Source organism: Thermothielavioides terrestris, chromosome 1, assembly GCF_000226115.1.
Source record: "Thermothielavioides terrestris NRRL 8126 chromosome 1, complete sequence".
Lineage (NCBI taxonomy): Eukaryota > Fungi > Ascomycota > Sordariomycetes > Sordariales > Chaetomiaceae > Thermothielavioides > Thermothielavioides terrestris.
Window position 1 is genome coordinate 3,569,040 of NC_016457.1, and position 17,269 is coordinate 3,586,308.

Sequence of the window (17,269 nt, forward strand, 5' to 3'; positions counted from 1 at the left end):
TAGGCTCCTTAGTATCTAAAGGCGTAACCTCTAAGTCGATACCCTACTCCTACGCCTAGAGCTTATATACTATATATCCCTTAATACCAATGATACTAGTATTGCTATCTTGCCTAATCTTATAGATAGGCAGCTTAAATTAACATTTCACCTAGCGTTTAAAGTGGACAAGCTTATTATATATACTATTGTATATCTTATATATAAGTGGAGTTATAAAAAGCTTCCTACTATACTCGTCCTTGATAACTAGTAGCTAGTTCAAGCCGTCAAATGCCTTTGGAAAGTTGAACAGGTCCTAAAAGACCCTTTAAAATAGGCGTAGTAACAGCTTCGATAGTAGGTGGCGTAAAATAACCTATTCCACATATACCTACGTATATACCTCGCATTCTAGCCTATAAGGCCTACAAATCTATATACCTCTAGCGTTTAAGACGAGATGTTCTAGCGCCTCTAAACTCAGATAACTAGATCTAATATACTAGAGATCAGCTAGGTCTTCTCTCTCTAGGAGCAGGTCTTTAAAGGGCCTGCTCCTCCTAAAGTTCTTTACAACTATAGCGCTTATAGTTACAAGTCTAGTAAAGCTTCTAGGGAGTACCCGAAGGGCATTAGAGTAGGAGGAAAGAGCATTGTATTATAAGAAGGTTAGGTTAAACTTCTCGACTTATTGCCTAAATATAATACTCTTCTCCAAAGTTCCTTAATACAATATACAATCTAGACTATAGTACTAAGCGCCCTATACTCAAAGGCGTTTCTCAGAGACAATGTTAATATAAAAGCCCTCTATAATAGCAACGTTGTCTATAACAAGGTCCTTAGTGTTTAGGCTATATACACTGTTTAAAATGTTCTTAATAATCTATTTGCTATAGCTAGAGATTAGGAAGGATATAGTACTTGCCTCAATAGTCTTACTACTCGTTTTAACAAATGTACTAGGGATAAAGAGAGCCCTATTATTAATAAGATTGATTGTGTCACAACGGGCAAAAGGACATCCTTGCCCTGCAAAGGCCAGGGGCACCCTATATACTGTGCGCGACACACCCCCCAGACCTTGGGGGTCAACCACAAGGGCTGCCAAACGCACAACCAACTATAAGGGCTGCCAAACGCACAAGTCTCTGTTTTCCCAGACTCTCCGCTTTTCTATAACCTCTCGCAACCAGCTCAAGGTCCCTATCAGCGTTGTACGCTAGGGCGTCGACGGTCTAAAACGAGCCGGTCGGACTGTAGTTCGAACTATAGACCTTTACGTATTGTGGCTACTATGCGCAGGGAACGGCCGGCGAGATGCAAGACCACTGCGCGAACCAGGCTCATAACTGTTACAACGGGCAAAAGGACATCCTTGCCCTGCAAAGGCTAGGGGCACCCTATATACTGTGCGCGACAGATTGACTACTCTATAGTTGTTAAATAGAATATATTTGCTAAGCGGGTATAGGCTAAACTTAAGAGATATAAATATACTATATACTCCTTTGAGCTTGTTTACAATTGCTAGGTCGATAATAGTATATACTTAGAGCGCTTCTAAAAATAAAGGACCTATACTACTATTGGAACTAGTAGTTTTAGCGTTTAATAATATATTCTAGATTTTTTAACTAAGCTTCTAGAGCTCTATTCGAAGGTTGTTCTAGCGCTCTTTAGCGAATTGTTAGTACACTGTATTTACTACGTCGTTTAAAAGCGTTACACTATTCAAGGATTCCCTTGTCAGAGTATACCGAAGTTGCCGACATTCTAAGGGAAACTACTAATAGCGAAAAGTCTTTGGCTTATATAGGCAATTGCGATTCTTCTTACGCTTTTAACTACCCTTCTAACTGTTCTATACTCCTAAAAGTATAGAGTAGGCTCTAGGCTTTAGGTGGACTACTACTTTAGCCTAGAGGATCGCCTTAAGTAAGAGAGCCAAATTGAGAAGGGTTGGTCCTTTGCTGCTAAGCTTCTTAGTCACGCTAATATCCTTTAATATATAAGTCGTCTACTCTAGATCTAAGCGTCTCTATATAGTCTTAAGGAATATAGTGACGGCTATTGCGTCGGTGACTATAGCGATGTTAGCTACCTTAGCGTAGTAGAGGACCGATATATACTTAAGAATCTACGTCCTAGGTTCGATGCTACTCTAGCTACCTCTAGCAAGGATAGTTGTATACTCTTTAGTAAATATAGTAAAAGTAGCGCTTTTAGAGGGTATAATAATCTTATATAACATCTATATAAACCTATATATACTAGTGACGTTCTTAGCCTCTATAATATTATATATAGTATATATATAGTAGTCGTTAATAGATACGTTAATTATCTTATAGAGCTTATTAACGGTATAGAACGCTATAGTGTTAATAGTGGACTTTGAGAACGCTTTGTATAGCTTGAGGAATTTATAGTGGATCTCCTCCTTAGAAGGATTGGTTAACTAAGGTTCCTCGCTATAGGTAGTAGGATTAGCTACCTTCTAGGCTTATAGTACAATGTACTATACCTAAAGATAGTAGTCTTAGACTATCTAACGAGCTACACCCTAGGTAAGCTATATAGGAAGGCCGAGCATCTTAGCCTTAGTAGCGAGCTTAGTATCTAGGTCGATAATGTACTAGATATATAAGTTGTTGGCCTTTTAGCGAATAGCAAAGATCTATCTTAGCTAGTCCTTAGGGCTATCGAAGGTTAGAAGCGCTATAATAGCAACGGTAACGGTTTTCTTAGTTTCAAGTATTATCTTAAAGCAAACTAAAGTGTACTACGTTGTTTAGATTAAACGATAGAGGTAATATAAACTTATAGGAGTTGTTGACGATTAAGACAACTAGAAGTGGTTGTTAGAGAAAAGAAGAATGATAGCCTTAACTAGGCTATACCGCTGTTATAAGTGTTATATATAAACTAGGCTTATAACTGAGGAGAGCAGCGAAGTAGGGCTATATAGGATGTAGAGGTATATGTATTGAGAGAGGTGCTCCTCTTATGCTAGGTAGGAGGAGCGCCAAGGTCTATATACATATATAGGCAGAGCTGATATATGCCCCCTAAGCGTAGAGAGCCTAGCAGATAGAGTTACGTGTGCACTAGCACGCGACAGATTGTTACTAAGTTCGAAGCTATATATAAGGAATACCTTATACTCCTAGCTATCTAGGAGAGTAGGATAAAGTTATATTCGTTTATCCTCTAGTAGATTATACGCTTTGTTTATCGACCTCTGCTCAACGCTATATATCGTTATTTTAAACGCTAGACTTAGTAGTCCCTAAGCTTTTATCTATAAGCTCTATAAGCAGCTTACGCCTATCGACGCTTTCATTGAAGATTTAGCTACTCAACAATATATAACAGTACTATAAGAGGTATATAGAGTAGGTGTCAACCTATATAAGTGGTACTACTCTTGGAATAAGGCGTACCTACGTGTAAAGAGCTTCAACATCCCTAAAGTAGTTGGACCTAGAGCATCTAAACACCTTATTAAGGCGGTTGGTCACTGGATCGCCCTAGACTAGGCTCGTCACCAGCTCTCTGAGATCAAGGTACTCGAGGCCTAAGGGCGCCTAATTCCTACTCTTAAGGAGCTAGGCACTTGCCTTAGCATTTAAATCGACAACACTGCTACTAAAGGGCTTAGCTATAGCGTATTTACCTCTTTAAGAGTAGCTTAAGGCAATAGTTCTATAGATAGTATAGGCTCTTATAGCTCGAAGCTCTACTTATACTTCTATAAGGCTAATAGCAAGTATAAGTAGAAGCTAGTAGAGTGCTAGTTTCTCTAGACAGTAATCACTAGGGTAGAGAAGGGCCGCTATAAGCTTTTAGAAGTATAGATTACCGAGATTAGAGAGTGCTTTAACAAACTAAAGTGGAATTCCCTTTAGGAGAGCCTTTAAAAGCGGTATAGCTCTATCTCTAGAGAGCAAGGGAACTCTAAGTTAGCTTCTTCTAATAAGATCGTCTATACTATTATCGACCTAAGCTTTCTAGGCGAAGGAGCTTACTACCTACTTATATTCTTAATTACTATTACCTACTAGCTCTCTTAGAGTACTCTCCTTAATAACTATACTACTTTATATATTATCAATAATAAAAAGCTCTTAGTTCCTAGCACCTTTGTACTATTAGAAGATAGCAACTATATAGAAGTAGGTACTACCACTTTTCCTATTTTAGAAAGAGGAGAGTGTATTATAAAAGGAGTACTAGATAGAGAGTAGAGGAAAGGAACTATAGACCTCTACTTAAAGAACGTCGCTATAGTAGAGGGCTTTTATACTAATATTATATTAGAGACCGCTCTACGTACAACTAGCATCTAGTATTTAAGTCTAGACTACTCTCTATAGCGTAGAACGTTTAAGAAGAGTATAAAAGTTAAACAGTTGGTTTATAAGTTCAATATAGTTTTCCTTAAATTGAAGAACCTTTCCTTTTACTTTTATACTCTCTAACCTTTATAGAGCTTTATAGGCCTAGTAACAGTGAATACAGTTGTTTATAAAGATAATATAAGGTTATATACGTTATATGCGCCTTAAGAGAGAGAAGATACTAAGGAGCTTTAGTATAAGAGATCTAGACATCTAGGTTAGAGAGCTTTTTAGGCATTAGCGTAGAGTGTAAAGAACGTTAAGATCTAAAGAACACTAACGATCGAATATAAGGTATACGCTCTATTGTATACTAGGGAGTATAATACGCTTTATAAAATAGAACATTGCGCCTTATAGCCGTTTTAGTATATCTCCTAGGACCTCTTCTTATTCCCTCCTAGGTTTAATAGATCTTAGTACCTCCTTGCGATTAAGGACGAATTTAGTAGATAGATCTAGGCTTTTATATTCTCTAACAAAGGTTAAACCAAGCTCTTCAACACTATTAGAGCTTTTGAACACTAGGTCGAACGGTAGTAGGGACTTAATATCTATAAGATCTGCTAGGACAACGATATAGGAGTTATTACACTGGAAGATCGCTAACTAATAGCTTACTAGCTCTAGATATATAACGAAGGTATCGACTTGGAGCTTACGCTAATATATATACTATAGCTAAATAGAGCTTTAGAGCGTATAGGACAAATCTTATAGCTAAAGAGTATAAAGATACTTATTAATGTAAACCTGCCTATAAAGCTTTAGCTAGAGGGTATAAAGGTAGTAGCCTTCTTATATACTATCTCGCCTAGCTATACTTATAGTCTTTAGAGCCTTAACGAGGTACTCTACTCCTAGTTTAAGAACTACTTTCGTTAGTAGGAACTAACCTTCTACTAAGCACTGACGGCGGATCTATACCCCGACTAGTCTAGGATCTTCGTATATAGCTATAGAGTATACCCCTTAGATAAAGAGTATAAGGCTAAGTATTAAAAGAGAGAATTCAAAGTGTAGCTATATAGGTGAATTAAGTACCTAGTTAAGTATAAAGCATCTAACATTTATAATATCTAGGTGCCTAAGCTCAACAAGGTTATTATAATAAGGAATATAACGTTTAATAAGAAGACCTTTTATCGTCTAGGTAAGGAAGAGCTTCTAGCTTACAAAGTTGCTATTGTTAAGGATATAGTAGAGCACCTAGACAAGGGGGTTAAAGAGACCTAGGACGCTAAGTCGATTCTTTAAACGCTCTATAAACTTAAATATAGAGGACTAACGCTAGAGTCTATTACTATAGTCTCTAAGCATAAGAGTATACTACTAGGTTAAGACTTAGGGGTAGAGGAAGCGTAGATATAGAGTAGACTCTTAACCTCTAAGATATCACTAGAACTATAGGCTTAGCTATAGAAAGAGCTTATAAATAGAAGTAATAATGGAAATAGGGGTCTAGTCGATAATTCTAGTACTCTTCTAGAGACTAGTAGAGCATCTAAGGACCTTGGGCTAGCAGTGGCTATCCTATAAGGCGCTGCCCTTAGGAGTAAATATAAGGCTTCTCCGCCTATAGAGCACCTAGCTCTATAAAGCGACTATAAAGCATCTCTACCTACAGAGCTCCTAGCTCTATAAAGTAAGGAAGAGGATATATTCTATAATATAGTAGAATATATAGCGAAGTAGGAAGCTTAGCCTATAAGGTATAAAGCTCTATAAATATAACCTTCGACTAATGAACTAGGACTAAGTATACTAAAACTGCGATATAAACCTAAGGAGCCTCTTATATCTATAAGAAAGAGTATATAAATTTAGAAGCCTTCTACGAAAGTATATAAGAATATAGCTCTAAGTATAGCTTTAGAGTATATATATATTTTCTTCATTAGGTCGTTGGAAATGTAGGACAACCTATAGTTAAGGTTCTAGACTAATTACCTAGATCCTACTCCCTAGGAAGCCTACAATAGCAACGAGATACTCTTCTCTATATCTTAGGAGGGTATTAAAACGCTCTTCCTAAAGTCGTTTTAAACCCTATATATAGTATTTACTATTGCCGCTAGCTAGATGCTAATAATACGTTATAACACCGAGCTCCCCCCTCTCCCAAAGAGCTAGAGAGACTTGGAGAACTATAAGTATAGGAAGGAGTTTAAGGCGGCTATATATAAGGAGATCTATAATCTAATAAGCAAAGGAATATAGCAAGAGATTAAACGAGAGTATATAAAAACGTAGCCTCTGCCTCTAAAATAGGTGTTCGACTATAAGCTCGATAAGGATAGCAACTTTAGGAAGTGTAAGGTATATATCTATATATAAGGCAATCTATAAGACACTACTAATATCGTAAATATATATATAGCTACCTTCGCTATACGCTCTTTTTACACTGTTATAGCACTTATAGTGTACTTCGACCTCGAAGTAAAGTAGTTTAATATTAAGTAGGCGTTCCTAAACGTAAGGAGGCTAAATATAGAGTAGGTGACTTATAAGCTTCTAAATAGATTTAAGAAACTAGGGATCTATATAGAGCTCCTAAAGGCTCTCTATAAGCTAAAGGACTTGCCGCTCCTATTGTACAATGAGTTTTACGATACTTTTAAAGAGCTTGGCTTACAACCCTCTATAGAAGAACCTTGCCTATTCCTCGACCTTGAAAAGAAGATAATCCTTATCTTCTATATCAACGACTTCTTAGTAGTTTACTATCGAGATAACACTATAACTATAAAGTGTACTATAAAGGGTATTAAAGCGAAGTATAAGGTATATAAGTAGGGCAATGTTAAACACTTCTTTAGAATTAGAGTTATCTATAACTACAAAGTGTATAAGATCTAGCTTATATACAACTAGTATATCGAGAAGATCGTAAAGAAGTATAGTCTCTCCAATATTATAAGCGCTCTAGCTATCCCTCTTCTTACAAAGGAGCTTCGTAAGTTCAAGGGGGAGGCGTCCCCTAAGTAGGTCAAATTGTACTAAGAGCTCGTAGGCTCGATCCTCTACTTCGTAGTTATAATCCAACTAGACGTCGCGTTCGTAACTATAAAGCTCTCTTAGTTCCTAACGAATCTAGGACTAAAGTATATTAAAGTAGTAAAACAAGTCATTTAGTATCTATATACTATATACTTCTTTAGTATATAGTATAGGGGTTAAGGCGTTTACTAGGTACTTTAGATTATATCTAACGTATTGTATAGCGATAATCCAGATATACAATGCTCTTCGTAGAGCTATATTATAATGCTCTTTAGAGGGTTAATCTCCTAGAAGGCTATATAGTAAGATACTATCACTATATCTTCTACTAAGGTAGAGTTGAAAGCTCTATCGCTTACTATAGCTAAGACAATTGCCTTAAAACGCTTATTTAGAGACCTTACATTCAAGATTAGAGAGCCCTAGAGGATCTTCTATAACAATTAGTAAACGATTCGACTTATAGTAGAAGAGTATACAAGGATCAATACTCGCCTACGCTATATAGATATCTATAATATATAGCTTTGTTAGAAGTATTAAAATAAGTAGTTCGATATACTCTACCTCCCTACTATATAGATACCTATAGACAATTTAATAAAATAGCTCTTAAAGCAAAAGTTTAAGCACTTCTATACTCTATTGAACCTTTAAGATATACGCTAAGTAAGAAAAGAGTAGGGGAGTTAACTATCTTCTTTATAAGGACTATCTACTACTACTATTCTATACTCTCGCCCTATATATTCTAGCAATTGATAAGCTCTATTATCGCCGCCTTTCTCTAAAGCCAAAGGATCCTCGCCTATATCTCCAACCGCTCTACTAGCTCTATCGTCTATACAACGACTTACTCTAGTTCCTAGTTATTAACCAATTTATCGCTCTATCTACTTAGAGAGTACCTCCTACGCCTTACTCTCTATCAACGCTATAGGCGTAAAACTAAGGGGGTTATCTAGGGCTCTACCCTAGGCGACTACAGGGACCTTCTATATCTACTCTTATATCTATTGCTAAGGCTACTACTCTACCGGCTCTACTATATCTATATCCTCCTACTCTCCCTCCTCCTTAACCTCTTAGAGATCGTTTAAAAGCGTATAAAGTATAGGGCGAATCTTCTTTATAGCCTATCTAATATCAGATAGGGGGCGTAGAATAGTAGATAGTAGAGACTCACCTTCTAGTCGAAGTCGTTGATAGCTATAGTCAGAGCTTATACCTTCCCTATAGCAGTAGGTAGGATCGGCTTATAACTATAGTTAAAGCGTTTACAATGCTAGCAGTGTACGCTATAGCTATTATAGTTATAGTAGGTTCTATTGTAGGAGCCTATAAAAGTAGTATATATATAACTTAGGTATAGGATCTTATACTCTATAGTCATTTGCAATATATAATTGGGGGGTATATTAAAGCAATATAGTAGTAAGCTAGAAGGAAGAGCATATAACTCACTCGACTAGAGGACTATAGCGCTAGTTGGAAGAAGGCGTAGCAGGCTCTTTAGAAGCGGTATATAGGGTAGTAGGCTCTACTACAAGCTCTTTAGTACTATCACCCTCTTCTAAAGGAGTAGGCGAAGGTATAGGCAATTCGTCTAAGAAGATATTAAAGTATAGAGGTATAGTGGTCTTATACGCTCTAGGGAGCTAGGAATAGTAATAGTAGTAGTAGCTACTATATATATAAACAAGAGGATATATATAGGAAGAAGGAAGCTTAAGCTCCTATAGGTAGGAATTTATACCTCCCCCTAGATCTAAACACTCTAATTGGCTAGAATCGTACTTTAGAATTTCTTATAGCCTTATATAACCTACTCCTATACAATCTACTATTTATAAGGATTTCCTATATTCTAGTTTTTTCGTAGTTCAATTATTCAACTTATATATATTTAGACGCTCTATTAAATAACTAGGAGGTATATCACGTTAGGGGTAAGGGGCTTAGAGCTTGGCACAGCGCACTGGCCATAGTTTCCCCACTCCTAGGTATATATATACCACGCTCTGTTCAGTCTTTAGCTCTCCTTTGTACTAGAACAACGCACTCTCTCTTTGCATTCCAATGCTCTACTACGATCCCACCGTTGTATCTACACCTCGTAGCTCGCTGTAGCGTGTCACTAGCTCACTCGTTCCAAGTGGAGTCGACATATACTGGGCCGTCGCTCTTTCAAACGACGCTCCTAATCACCTTTACCTATATCTCCCAGGTTCTCGTGGTACACATTGTATGTGTTTTTGTAGCAAGCCTAGTGAGTGCGAGCATTGACGTCGCCATCTCTACTCCTACCTGCTTTCTATAGGCTTTGAAGGAGGGCTTGTGGTCCGACTCCATTAAAAGGACTCCACATCTTCATTGTTGGAAAGGCCAGATGCCTGGGACGGTTTGTGGTTCTTCCACCAACATCCTGCGGCGAGCGTCACCACACGACCTTACCACGAGGGCGGGTTGGCGGCTGAGCGCGGTGGGTGACACCTGCCAGGGTACAATGACGACGCGGCGTGACAAGCTGGTGGGCCGGGGGATGGGTCTGCCGGCGCCGGCGTGCGCTTCTACCGCGGCCCTCTGCCGCTGCGGGCGCCGCACGGGTTGGATGCGTGGTTGGCGGTTCGGTTGTGGGGTCTGAGGCCTGGTCATTGGGATGGAGATGGTGTCGGGGCGAGGGTTGGGACGGCAGTGGAAGCGGAAATGGGAGCGGGCAAAGGTTTTCCGCGCGCTGTGGGTTGTCAATGGCTGGCAGTTTGGCCGATCCTACCCCGTGATCGAGCCCGAGGACACCTTCCCCGTGCCCGCGGGCGTGCTGGACTTAGGACGGCGACAACGCGGTCGGCTTGGCGGTCTGGGCGCGAGGGTGGATGTCGAGTTCGTGGGGTGGTACGCGGTCGCGTCGTCGTTCGATGTCGGCTTTGATGGGGGCTATTTGTGGCCGGTTTGGAATGCCACTACGCGAGAGCATGTGTGACGGGAGTATGGAATATTTGCGGTGCGTTTCGCTGCGTTTCATTGCGTTGTGTTCGTTGTCCGTAACATGCCAGCGCGGTTGCCAGTTTGCCAGTTTCGTCGCAGGTTGTCTTTGAGAGTCGGCGGGCAGCTGGACACGGACTATGTCAAACGGAAGCAAACACCTCGACTGTGCCTTCTTTCACTGTGCCTCCCAGCCACGTCAGCAAAGGAGACCATGGCTCCTGCCCAAGTGCCTACATAAATAAAAAAAAAAAAAAAAAAAAAAAAAAAACACGCATCCGGTCAAGCTCCCATATTAACTCAGCCATCCCCCCACGGCTGTGTTGGATGAACTTCTTTGGGCCCTTGAGTTGGCAAGTGTCGTTGCTTTACCGCGGATAAGTTTTCAGGTTTCAACATGGCCCTGGGTTCGTTCGTTCTTTCTCTCATCGCCACTGCGGTGACATTTCAGGTGGGATCCCTCCTGTCGTCGCTCCTTGTTACGTCTTCCGGTTCCGTCATTAACCGTCCGAATGTCTTCCCTCAGGCTGTGCATGCCCGCAATATCACGCCCATCGGCCCCCAGCAACTGCGGTGGGACGGCCCGGTTTGGAGTGACAAGCCCGATCAGACTCTCTGGGTGAATGACATCGACGTATGCGCCCCTCCTGACAACCTAGCCTCCCCAGGGCCCGTTGCTGACTCTCTCCCTTCTTAGGACCTGTGGAACCAGATTCTGGCATTGAACCCCCAATGGGTAGAGATGCTTCCAGACCCAGGCGAAACGATGAAGGACTATGGCACGAGACATTGCGGCCCTGAAAGCAATCTGGCCACAGGTGACTCGAGCAAGATCAGCGAGCTCCTGACCAAGCTGGGCTCGCTCCGCGGCTCCTGGAGCATCAAGGAGGAATGGTGCCACCGTCTGGGGTGCAGCGATAACGCGGGCATATACTGGTGCAATGTAAGTTGCGTAGACTCTCCAGTTCTTCCCCCAAGGTTTACGCTCAATGCTGAGTGTCGGTAGACCAACAAATGGGCCATCCGTGCCGAGGGTCTGAGGCTCTACACCCACGGCGTGCACGTCCGTGACCTCTGCTGCCACCGCAGCGACGGCAGTCTGTACGCCAACGACCCCATCTCAGGTTGGGAGATGTTCCCGGACAGTGACAACGAGGCGGCCCACTCGTACGTCGCCATCGGATACGGCAGCTGCTCCGACCCCCGCAGCGCACCCCCCAGCTTTCCCTTGATCCACCGCTACCCGGGTAGCTACGGCAACTGCCCAGCGTAGGAGAAACCGGAGCCGGGGCCGGAGCCGCCCGTGCCAGCCAAGGACGCGGCTGAAAACAAGTTCCTGTTTCTCGTTCTGGCCGTCTTCTACTCGGTCCCGCTGATCGCCCATCTTTGGTACCCCTATATCGAGGCGTTGACTGGGGCCTGGGGCCTGTGGATGGTGATTCTTGACATCCTTGGTGGCTTGACGGCGTGCCTTTGGGCGGCTTTTACCTGTCTCTTGGTTGCCGCTCTCAGTTACATATTAATTTGCCTTCCTGTCTATTTCCTTGGTTATGGCGACTTGTAGTTTCGTTTCGTTGAGCACGCAGAGTCGCACCAACGCGTCGGCTTTCCAGCGGCCAGCATCACATGCAGCGAGCAGTGTCATCTTCCCATCGCTTTTTGGCCGTCCATCAGTCCAGATCACCGTGGTATTATATAAATCCGCTATCTCGGCAGGCGAACTGCCGCGGTGTAATCCGGGGCCCAGCCGTCAGGATATCAACCGCGGCTCGACCGCCCCTTGGTCCCCTCAACCTTACATAACAGATATTATAGCCCATGCACGGGTTCTTGGTTCCATAGAGCAACACTCTCCGGGAGTTATTAGCCATCGCAGTGACCAGCCAATGGTGTGTTTAGACACGGCGTGAGGGGAACGCCGGCATATGACATGTCAAGGTGCGGCAAACGAAATCCCTGGTGGTCGACCCCAACTTGCACCTCAGTCTGGGCAAAAGAACCCCTGTCTCGATCACCGTTTTACAAGGCGTCGCGAGCTCATCGAGCTCTTGTGCGCTTGCCCATCCCTCACCCCTCCTTGTCTTCTCTTCTATCCCCTTTTCCATGTCTCGTTGACACCAAAACATCATCAGCACGTCTAGACAGCGCGCCTGCCATGACGACGCCGGCCAGCACGGTCCGCAGCCGCCTCCTGGCGGAGAAGCGCATCGTGTTTCTCTGCTTCCTAATCGCGCTCGGGCAGTTCCAGTATGGCTACGACGGGGCCGCGATCGCGGGCTTCCAGAGCATGCCGGGCTTCCTCGCGCTGTACGGCTACGTCGACCCGAGCAACCCGATCGGGTACAACATCAGCACCGACGTGCAGCGCCTGATCCAGTCGCTCATGAACGTCGGCGGCTTCATAGCCGCCGTCGCCATCTACCTCGGCCACACGCGCGTGTCGCGCCGGCTCGGCCTGTGGACCGGCTGCGCCGTCGCCTTCCTGTCCATCTCGCTGCAGCTGGGCGTGCACAACCTCGGCGGCCTGTACGCCGGCCGGCTGCTGCTCGGCATCTCCAACGGCTTCCTGGTGCCCTACAGCGTCACCTACATGGGCGAGTCGGCGCCGTCGCTGCTGCGCGGGCCCATCATCGGCATGAGCACCTTCCAGACCTCGCTCGGCGCCCTGTTCGGCCTCCTCGTCGACAACTACTGCGAGTCGTACAGCGGCAACAAGTCGTGGCAGATCCCGCTCGCCGTCATGTACATCGTGCCGGGCTTCCTGACCGTGCTGCTGCTGTTCCTGCCGGACACGCCGCGCTTCTACGTGACGCGCGGGCGGGACGACGAGGCGGTGCGCGCCATCCGCCGGCTGCGCGGCATCGCCGACGAGGCGTACCTGCGCGCCGAGGTGGCCGACATCCGCAGCGCCTACCAGATGGAGCGCGAGCTGCACGCGGGCGTGCACCTGCGCGACATGTTCCGCGGCGCGGACCTGCGGCGCACGCTGCTCAGCTACGGCGCCAACATCGCCGGCACCGCCACCGGCGTCACCTTCATGGCCGGCTTCTCCGTCTACCTGTTCGTCCAGGCCCGCGTCGGCTCGCCCTTCGCCTGGGTCATGATCTCGCTCGCCATCGCCCTGACCGGCAACATGGCCGCCTTCCCGGCCATGCGCTGCTTCGGCCGCCGCGAGCTGCTCATCGTCACCTCGCTCCTCTCGTCCGCCAGCATGTTCGCCATGGCCATCGTCTACACCGTGGCCGGCACGTCGCCCGCCGCGAGCAAGGCGCTCGTGGGCCTGAGCATCGTGTACACGTGGGTGTACGGCGTCGGGCAGGGCCCGGTGCTGTGGGCGCTGCTCACCGAGATCCCCTCGCAGCGGCTGCGCTCGCAGACGGTCGGCACCGGCTCGGGCCTGAACTTCATCGTCGGCTGGATGGTCTCCTTCTTCACGCCCTATTTCATCAACCCGGACCAGCTGGGCTGGGGCCCCAAGTACGGGTACATCTGGGGCGGCAGCAACTTCATCCTGGCCGTCTGGGCGTTTTTCTTCGTTCCCGAGACCAAGGGGCGCAGTCTCGAGCAGCTGGACGAGCTGTTCGAGAAAGGGGTGAGTGCGCGGAGATTCTCGTCCTTCGTCCTGGAGCGGCAGCTGGTGGATAATGTGGCTGGCGAGACGGATCAGAAGCGTAATCTCGACAGCGAGGCCGCCGTGGTTCAGGTGGAGGATCCCGAAAAGATGTCACGGTAGGGCGAGTTCTCATTGCATGTGGATACTAGACCTAAGAGCGCAATAGATACTTAATTGTTCACCACGCTGGACTAAACAAAACGGGAGGCGCACCGTACTTCCAATAGTTCGACCCCCACCCCCCCCTCCCCCCCCCCCCCATCCCGTCTCTCGCGAGCTCTTCAGTTGGCCAGCCCGGCCGGCACAACCTCAAAGCCCTGCAGCGAGCCGTCCGCCCGATACTCCTGCAGCACCTTAAGGAACGAAGCCATGCCCTGCGTCCACGGGCCGGCGCGCGCCTTCTTCGCCCTCTCGGCCTGGTCCTGCGGCTGCCGCAGCGCCTCGCCCTCGGACGTGATGTAGCCCGGGGTGCAGCCCATGACGCTGGTGAACCAGGCGGCGCGCTTCATGATCTCCAGCGACCAGGCCTCCTCGGCCGCGCTCGTGACCTCGACCACGGCGCCGCCGCCGCCGCCGCCCAGCCCCGCCTCGGCCCTGGCCCTGGCCTCGGCCTTCTCAATGATGTGCACCACGTGCTCGGCGCCGACGTCGAGCGTGAAGACGTTGTTGGCCGCCTGGCCGGCCTGCGACAGCGGCGCGAAGAATAGGTTGGGGAATCCGTTGGAGCACACGCCGTGCAGCGTGGCCGCGCCGTGCTGCTGCCACTTGTCGTCCAAAGACTTGCCCCCGCGGCCGTAGACCTCGATGCCCGTGCGTGCTGCGGGGCTGCCGCCGCCGATGCTGGGCGTGACGTAGCCCGTGCTGAGCACGAGGATGTCGAGGGGGTACTCCTTCCCTGCGACCACCAGACCGCTTTGGGTTGCCGACTCGACGCCCTTGCCATCCGTGTCGACGAGATGCACGTTGGGCTGGTTGAAGGCCTGGAGATACTCGTCGCTGAACGTCGGTCGCTTGCACCTGCAACCATATCAGTCATCATACTCCCACCCAGCCTATTCCTGGTCTCACGCCACAGTAAACATACCACGTCGGATACCACGCCTTCAACTTGGCGGCTGTCTCGGCGTCCTTGACGATGTTCTCCACCCGCGCGCGCATGGCCTCGCTGTGGGCTACGTCAAGCTTGTACAGCCTCCCAACGTGCTCGGCTATCTTCTCCGGCGTGGGCTCAACGATCGGATGCCGGGGTGAGCCCAGGACAGCGGAGTAGGCGGGCATCTCAGTCCACCCATCGGCCACCAAGTTCTCCTGGCCCTCCTCGGCGGCATCGGTCACATACGAGTCGAAGTTCAGCATCCGCTCCCGCTGCCAGCCCTTCTTGGTGGCAATCTTTGTCTTCCTGGAAGTACTAAAATCAGCATTTTCCACTCCATTGTCTCCGCGGCTGACACCGACAGTGGCGGATGCCGAGCTTACCATTCCTCAGGGTCCGTCGGACGCTGCCCGCGCCACGACACGGCGGACGGCGTGCGCTGGAACACGTACAACTCCTTGGCATACTCGGCCAGCCGCGGGACCACCTGGATAGCCGTCGCGCCGGTGCCGATGATGCCCACTCGCTTGCCTTCCAGCCCCGTGAGGGTGCCGTCCTCTGGCGTACCGCCCGTGACCTTGTAGTCCCAGCGCGCCGTGTGGAACACGGGCCCGGCAAAGGAGTCGAGGCCCGGAATCTTGGGGATCTGCGGGTTCGTGAGGATCCCCGACGCGGTCAGGACATAGCGGGCATGAACCTTCAGCTCCCGACTCGGGTTGCCCGGCCCGCGGCCCTCCGTGATCTCGGCCGTCCAGCGCTGCGCCGCGTCGTCCCACCTCATTGCCTTCACTGTCGACCGGAACAGCGCCCGGTCCTCCAGCTTCCACTGCGCGGCAATGCGGCAGGCGTGCTCGCGCAGCTCATTGCCCGAGACGTATTTGTTCTTCGGCACGTAGCCCGTCTCCTCGAGCAGCGGCATGTAGACGTAGCTCTCGACGTCGCAGCGCAGGCCCGGGTAGCGGTTCCACCACCAGGTGCCGCCGAACCCGCCGGCCGCGTCGACGAGCAGTAGGTCGTCCGGCCCCGCGACCGCCAGCCCGGCGTCGATCAGGCGCGCCGCGAACAGCAGGCCGCCGTAGCCGGCGCCGAGGATCAGGAACTTGCGCTCGGCGCCGTCCGGGACGGGCGGCGCCGCGTTCAGGGCCGCGTGGTCGGCCCAGGGGTCCTCGGCCAGCGCGCGGAAGCGCTCGCTGCTGGACTCGCGGAGCCGGACGAACTGGCCGAGTCCCTCGGGCCGGAAGCGCTTGGCCGCTTCGGCGGTGTACTTCTGCGAGAGCTCGAACACCTTGAGGTCTTCGGCGCTCGGGGCCCCGTTGGGGCCGTTCTGGGTCGCGCTTTCGGTGGAGGCTGCCATGTTAAAGTGTCGTACAGGTCGAGTGGGTGAAGATGGCAGAGCCTAGGTCCACGATCATGATTGGGGGGGGGAAGGGGGTTACATCCATTTCGTCCGTGAAAAAACGCAGGAAAAGCGCGGGGCAAGCTGCCTCTGGGGTCCTGGCTCCTGCCTCCCAGACAGTGTGGCGAAGGACGAAAGCATAGAGGGGAGACTCCTGGATGCGAAAGCGAGCGAATGGACCCGGTTCGTATTCGTTTTCCGCGACAGAAATCTCGGCATGGACTTTGTTCGCTTGGGCCCCTGAAGAAAGATCGGCCTGCGGTACGACCGCTCTCATCGTCTCATCCCAATAGGCCGAACAATCAAACCACGGGACATCCGCACAAGAACTGGTGGGTGAACGTAACGGAGGGGCGAACAAGGGACGTCGGTGGAGCGGTTGCATGCAGCGTCAGCGTCCCCGCTCCCGCAAGGAGCTCGATTCCAACGTGAGCCGTGTGCGCGGCGTAGACACATGTCGTAGCGCAGTATCAATTCGTTTTCAGTCCGAGGGGTGATGATTCCATCGGTCGCGAAGACGACGCCCCTTGGGCTTCGGTAGTTGGATGCAAGTTTGCGGTGTGGCTCGCGGGCCGCAGGAGCAAACAAGCCTAGGAGCTAGCACAGCATGTGTACTGCGTACCTTACGCAGGGAATTTTCCAGACCGCCCACTGTGCAGTAGCGTGCGGAAGATCCGGCGAGATAGGCTTTCCTTCGGGTGGGTGGTCCTTGGTTGTGCCAGCATGGCCCACCCTGAGTGGATTCCGGGCCACGACCGCTTGGCCGTTGCCCAAGCCCACCATGGTGGTCAGCA

The 17,269-nt window shown here is 48.4% G+C and overlaps 4 protein-coding genes across 4 annotated transcripts; 3 read left to right on the forward strand and 1 right to left on the reverse strand.

Annotated features, from left to right (window-relative positions):
* Nucleotides 1–273: 273 nt before the first annotated feature.
* Nucleotides 274–10,371, forward strand: THITE_2084619 (uncharacterized protein; the record flags this gene model as incomplete). Its single annotated transcript, XM_003649396.1, has 3 exons — nucleotides 274–286; nucleotides 9,919–10,016; nucleotides 10,087–10,371. The coding sequence occupies 3 exons, from the start codon at nucleotides 274–276 to the stop codon at nucleotides 10,369–10,371; spliced, it is 396 nt and encodes a 131-aa protein (XP_003649444.1).
* A 399-nt stretch (nucleotides 10,372–10,770) lies between these two features.
* THITE_2084620 (uncharacterized protein) lies at nucleotides 10,771–11,646 on the forward strand (the record flags this gene model as incomplete). The annotated part of the gene is made up of 3 exons (XM_003649397.1): nucleotides 10,771–11,007; nucleotides 11,071–11,316; nucleotides 11,380–11,646. The coding sequence occupies 3 exons, from the start codon at nucleotides 10,771–10,773 to the stop codon at nucleotides 11,644–11,646; spliced, it is 750 nt and encodes a 249-aa protein (XP_003649445.1).
* An 882-nt stretch (nucleotides 11,647–12,528) lies between these two features.
* THITE_2141268 (uncharacterized protein) lies at nucleotides 12,529–14,106 on the forward strand (the record flags this gene model as incomplete). Its single annotated transcript, XM_003649398.1, has 1 exon — nucleotides 12,529–14,106. The coding sequence occupies one exon, from the start codon at nucleotides 12,529–12,531 to the stop codon at nucleotides 14,104–14,106; it is 1,578 nt and encodes a 525-aa protein (XP_003649446.1).
* A 161-nt stretch (nucleotides 14,107–14,267) lies between these two features.
* THITE_2040621 (uncharacterized protein) lies at nucleotides 14,268–16,433 on the reverse strand (the record flags this gene model as incomplete). Its single annotated transcript, XM_003649399.1, has 3 exons — nucleotides 14,268–15,003; nucleotides 15,071–15,385; nucleotides 15,463–16,433. 3 exons carry the CDS (start codon nucleotides 16,431–16,433, stop codon nucleotides 14,268–14,270), a joined length of 2,022 nt encoding a protein of 673 aa, XP_003649447.1.
* Nucleotides 16,434–17,269: the final 836 nt, after the last annotated feature.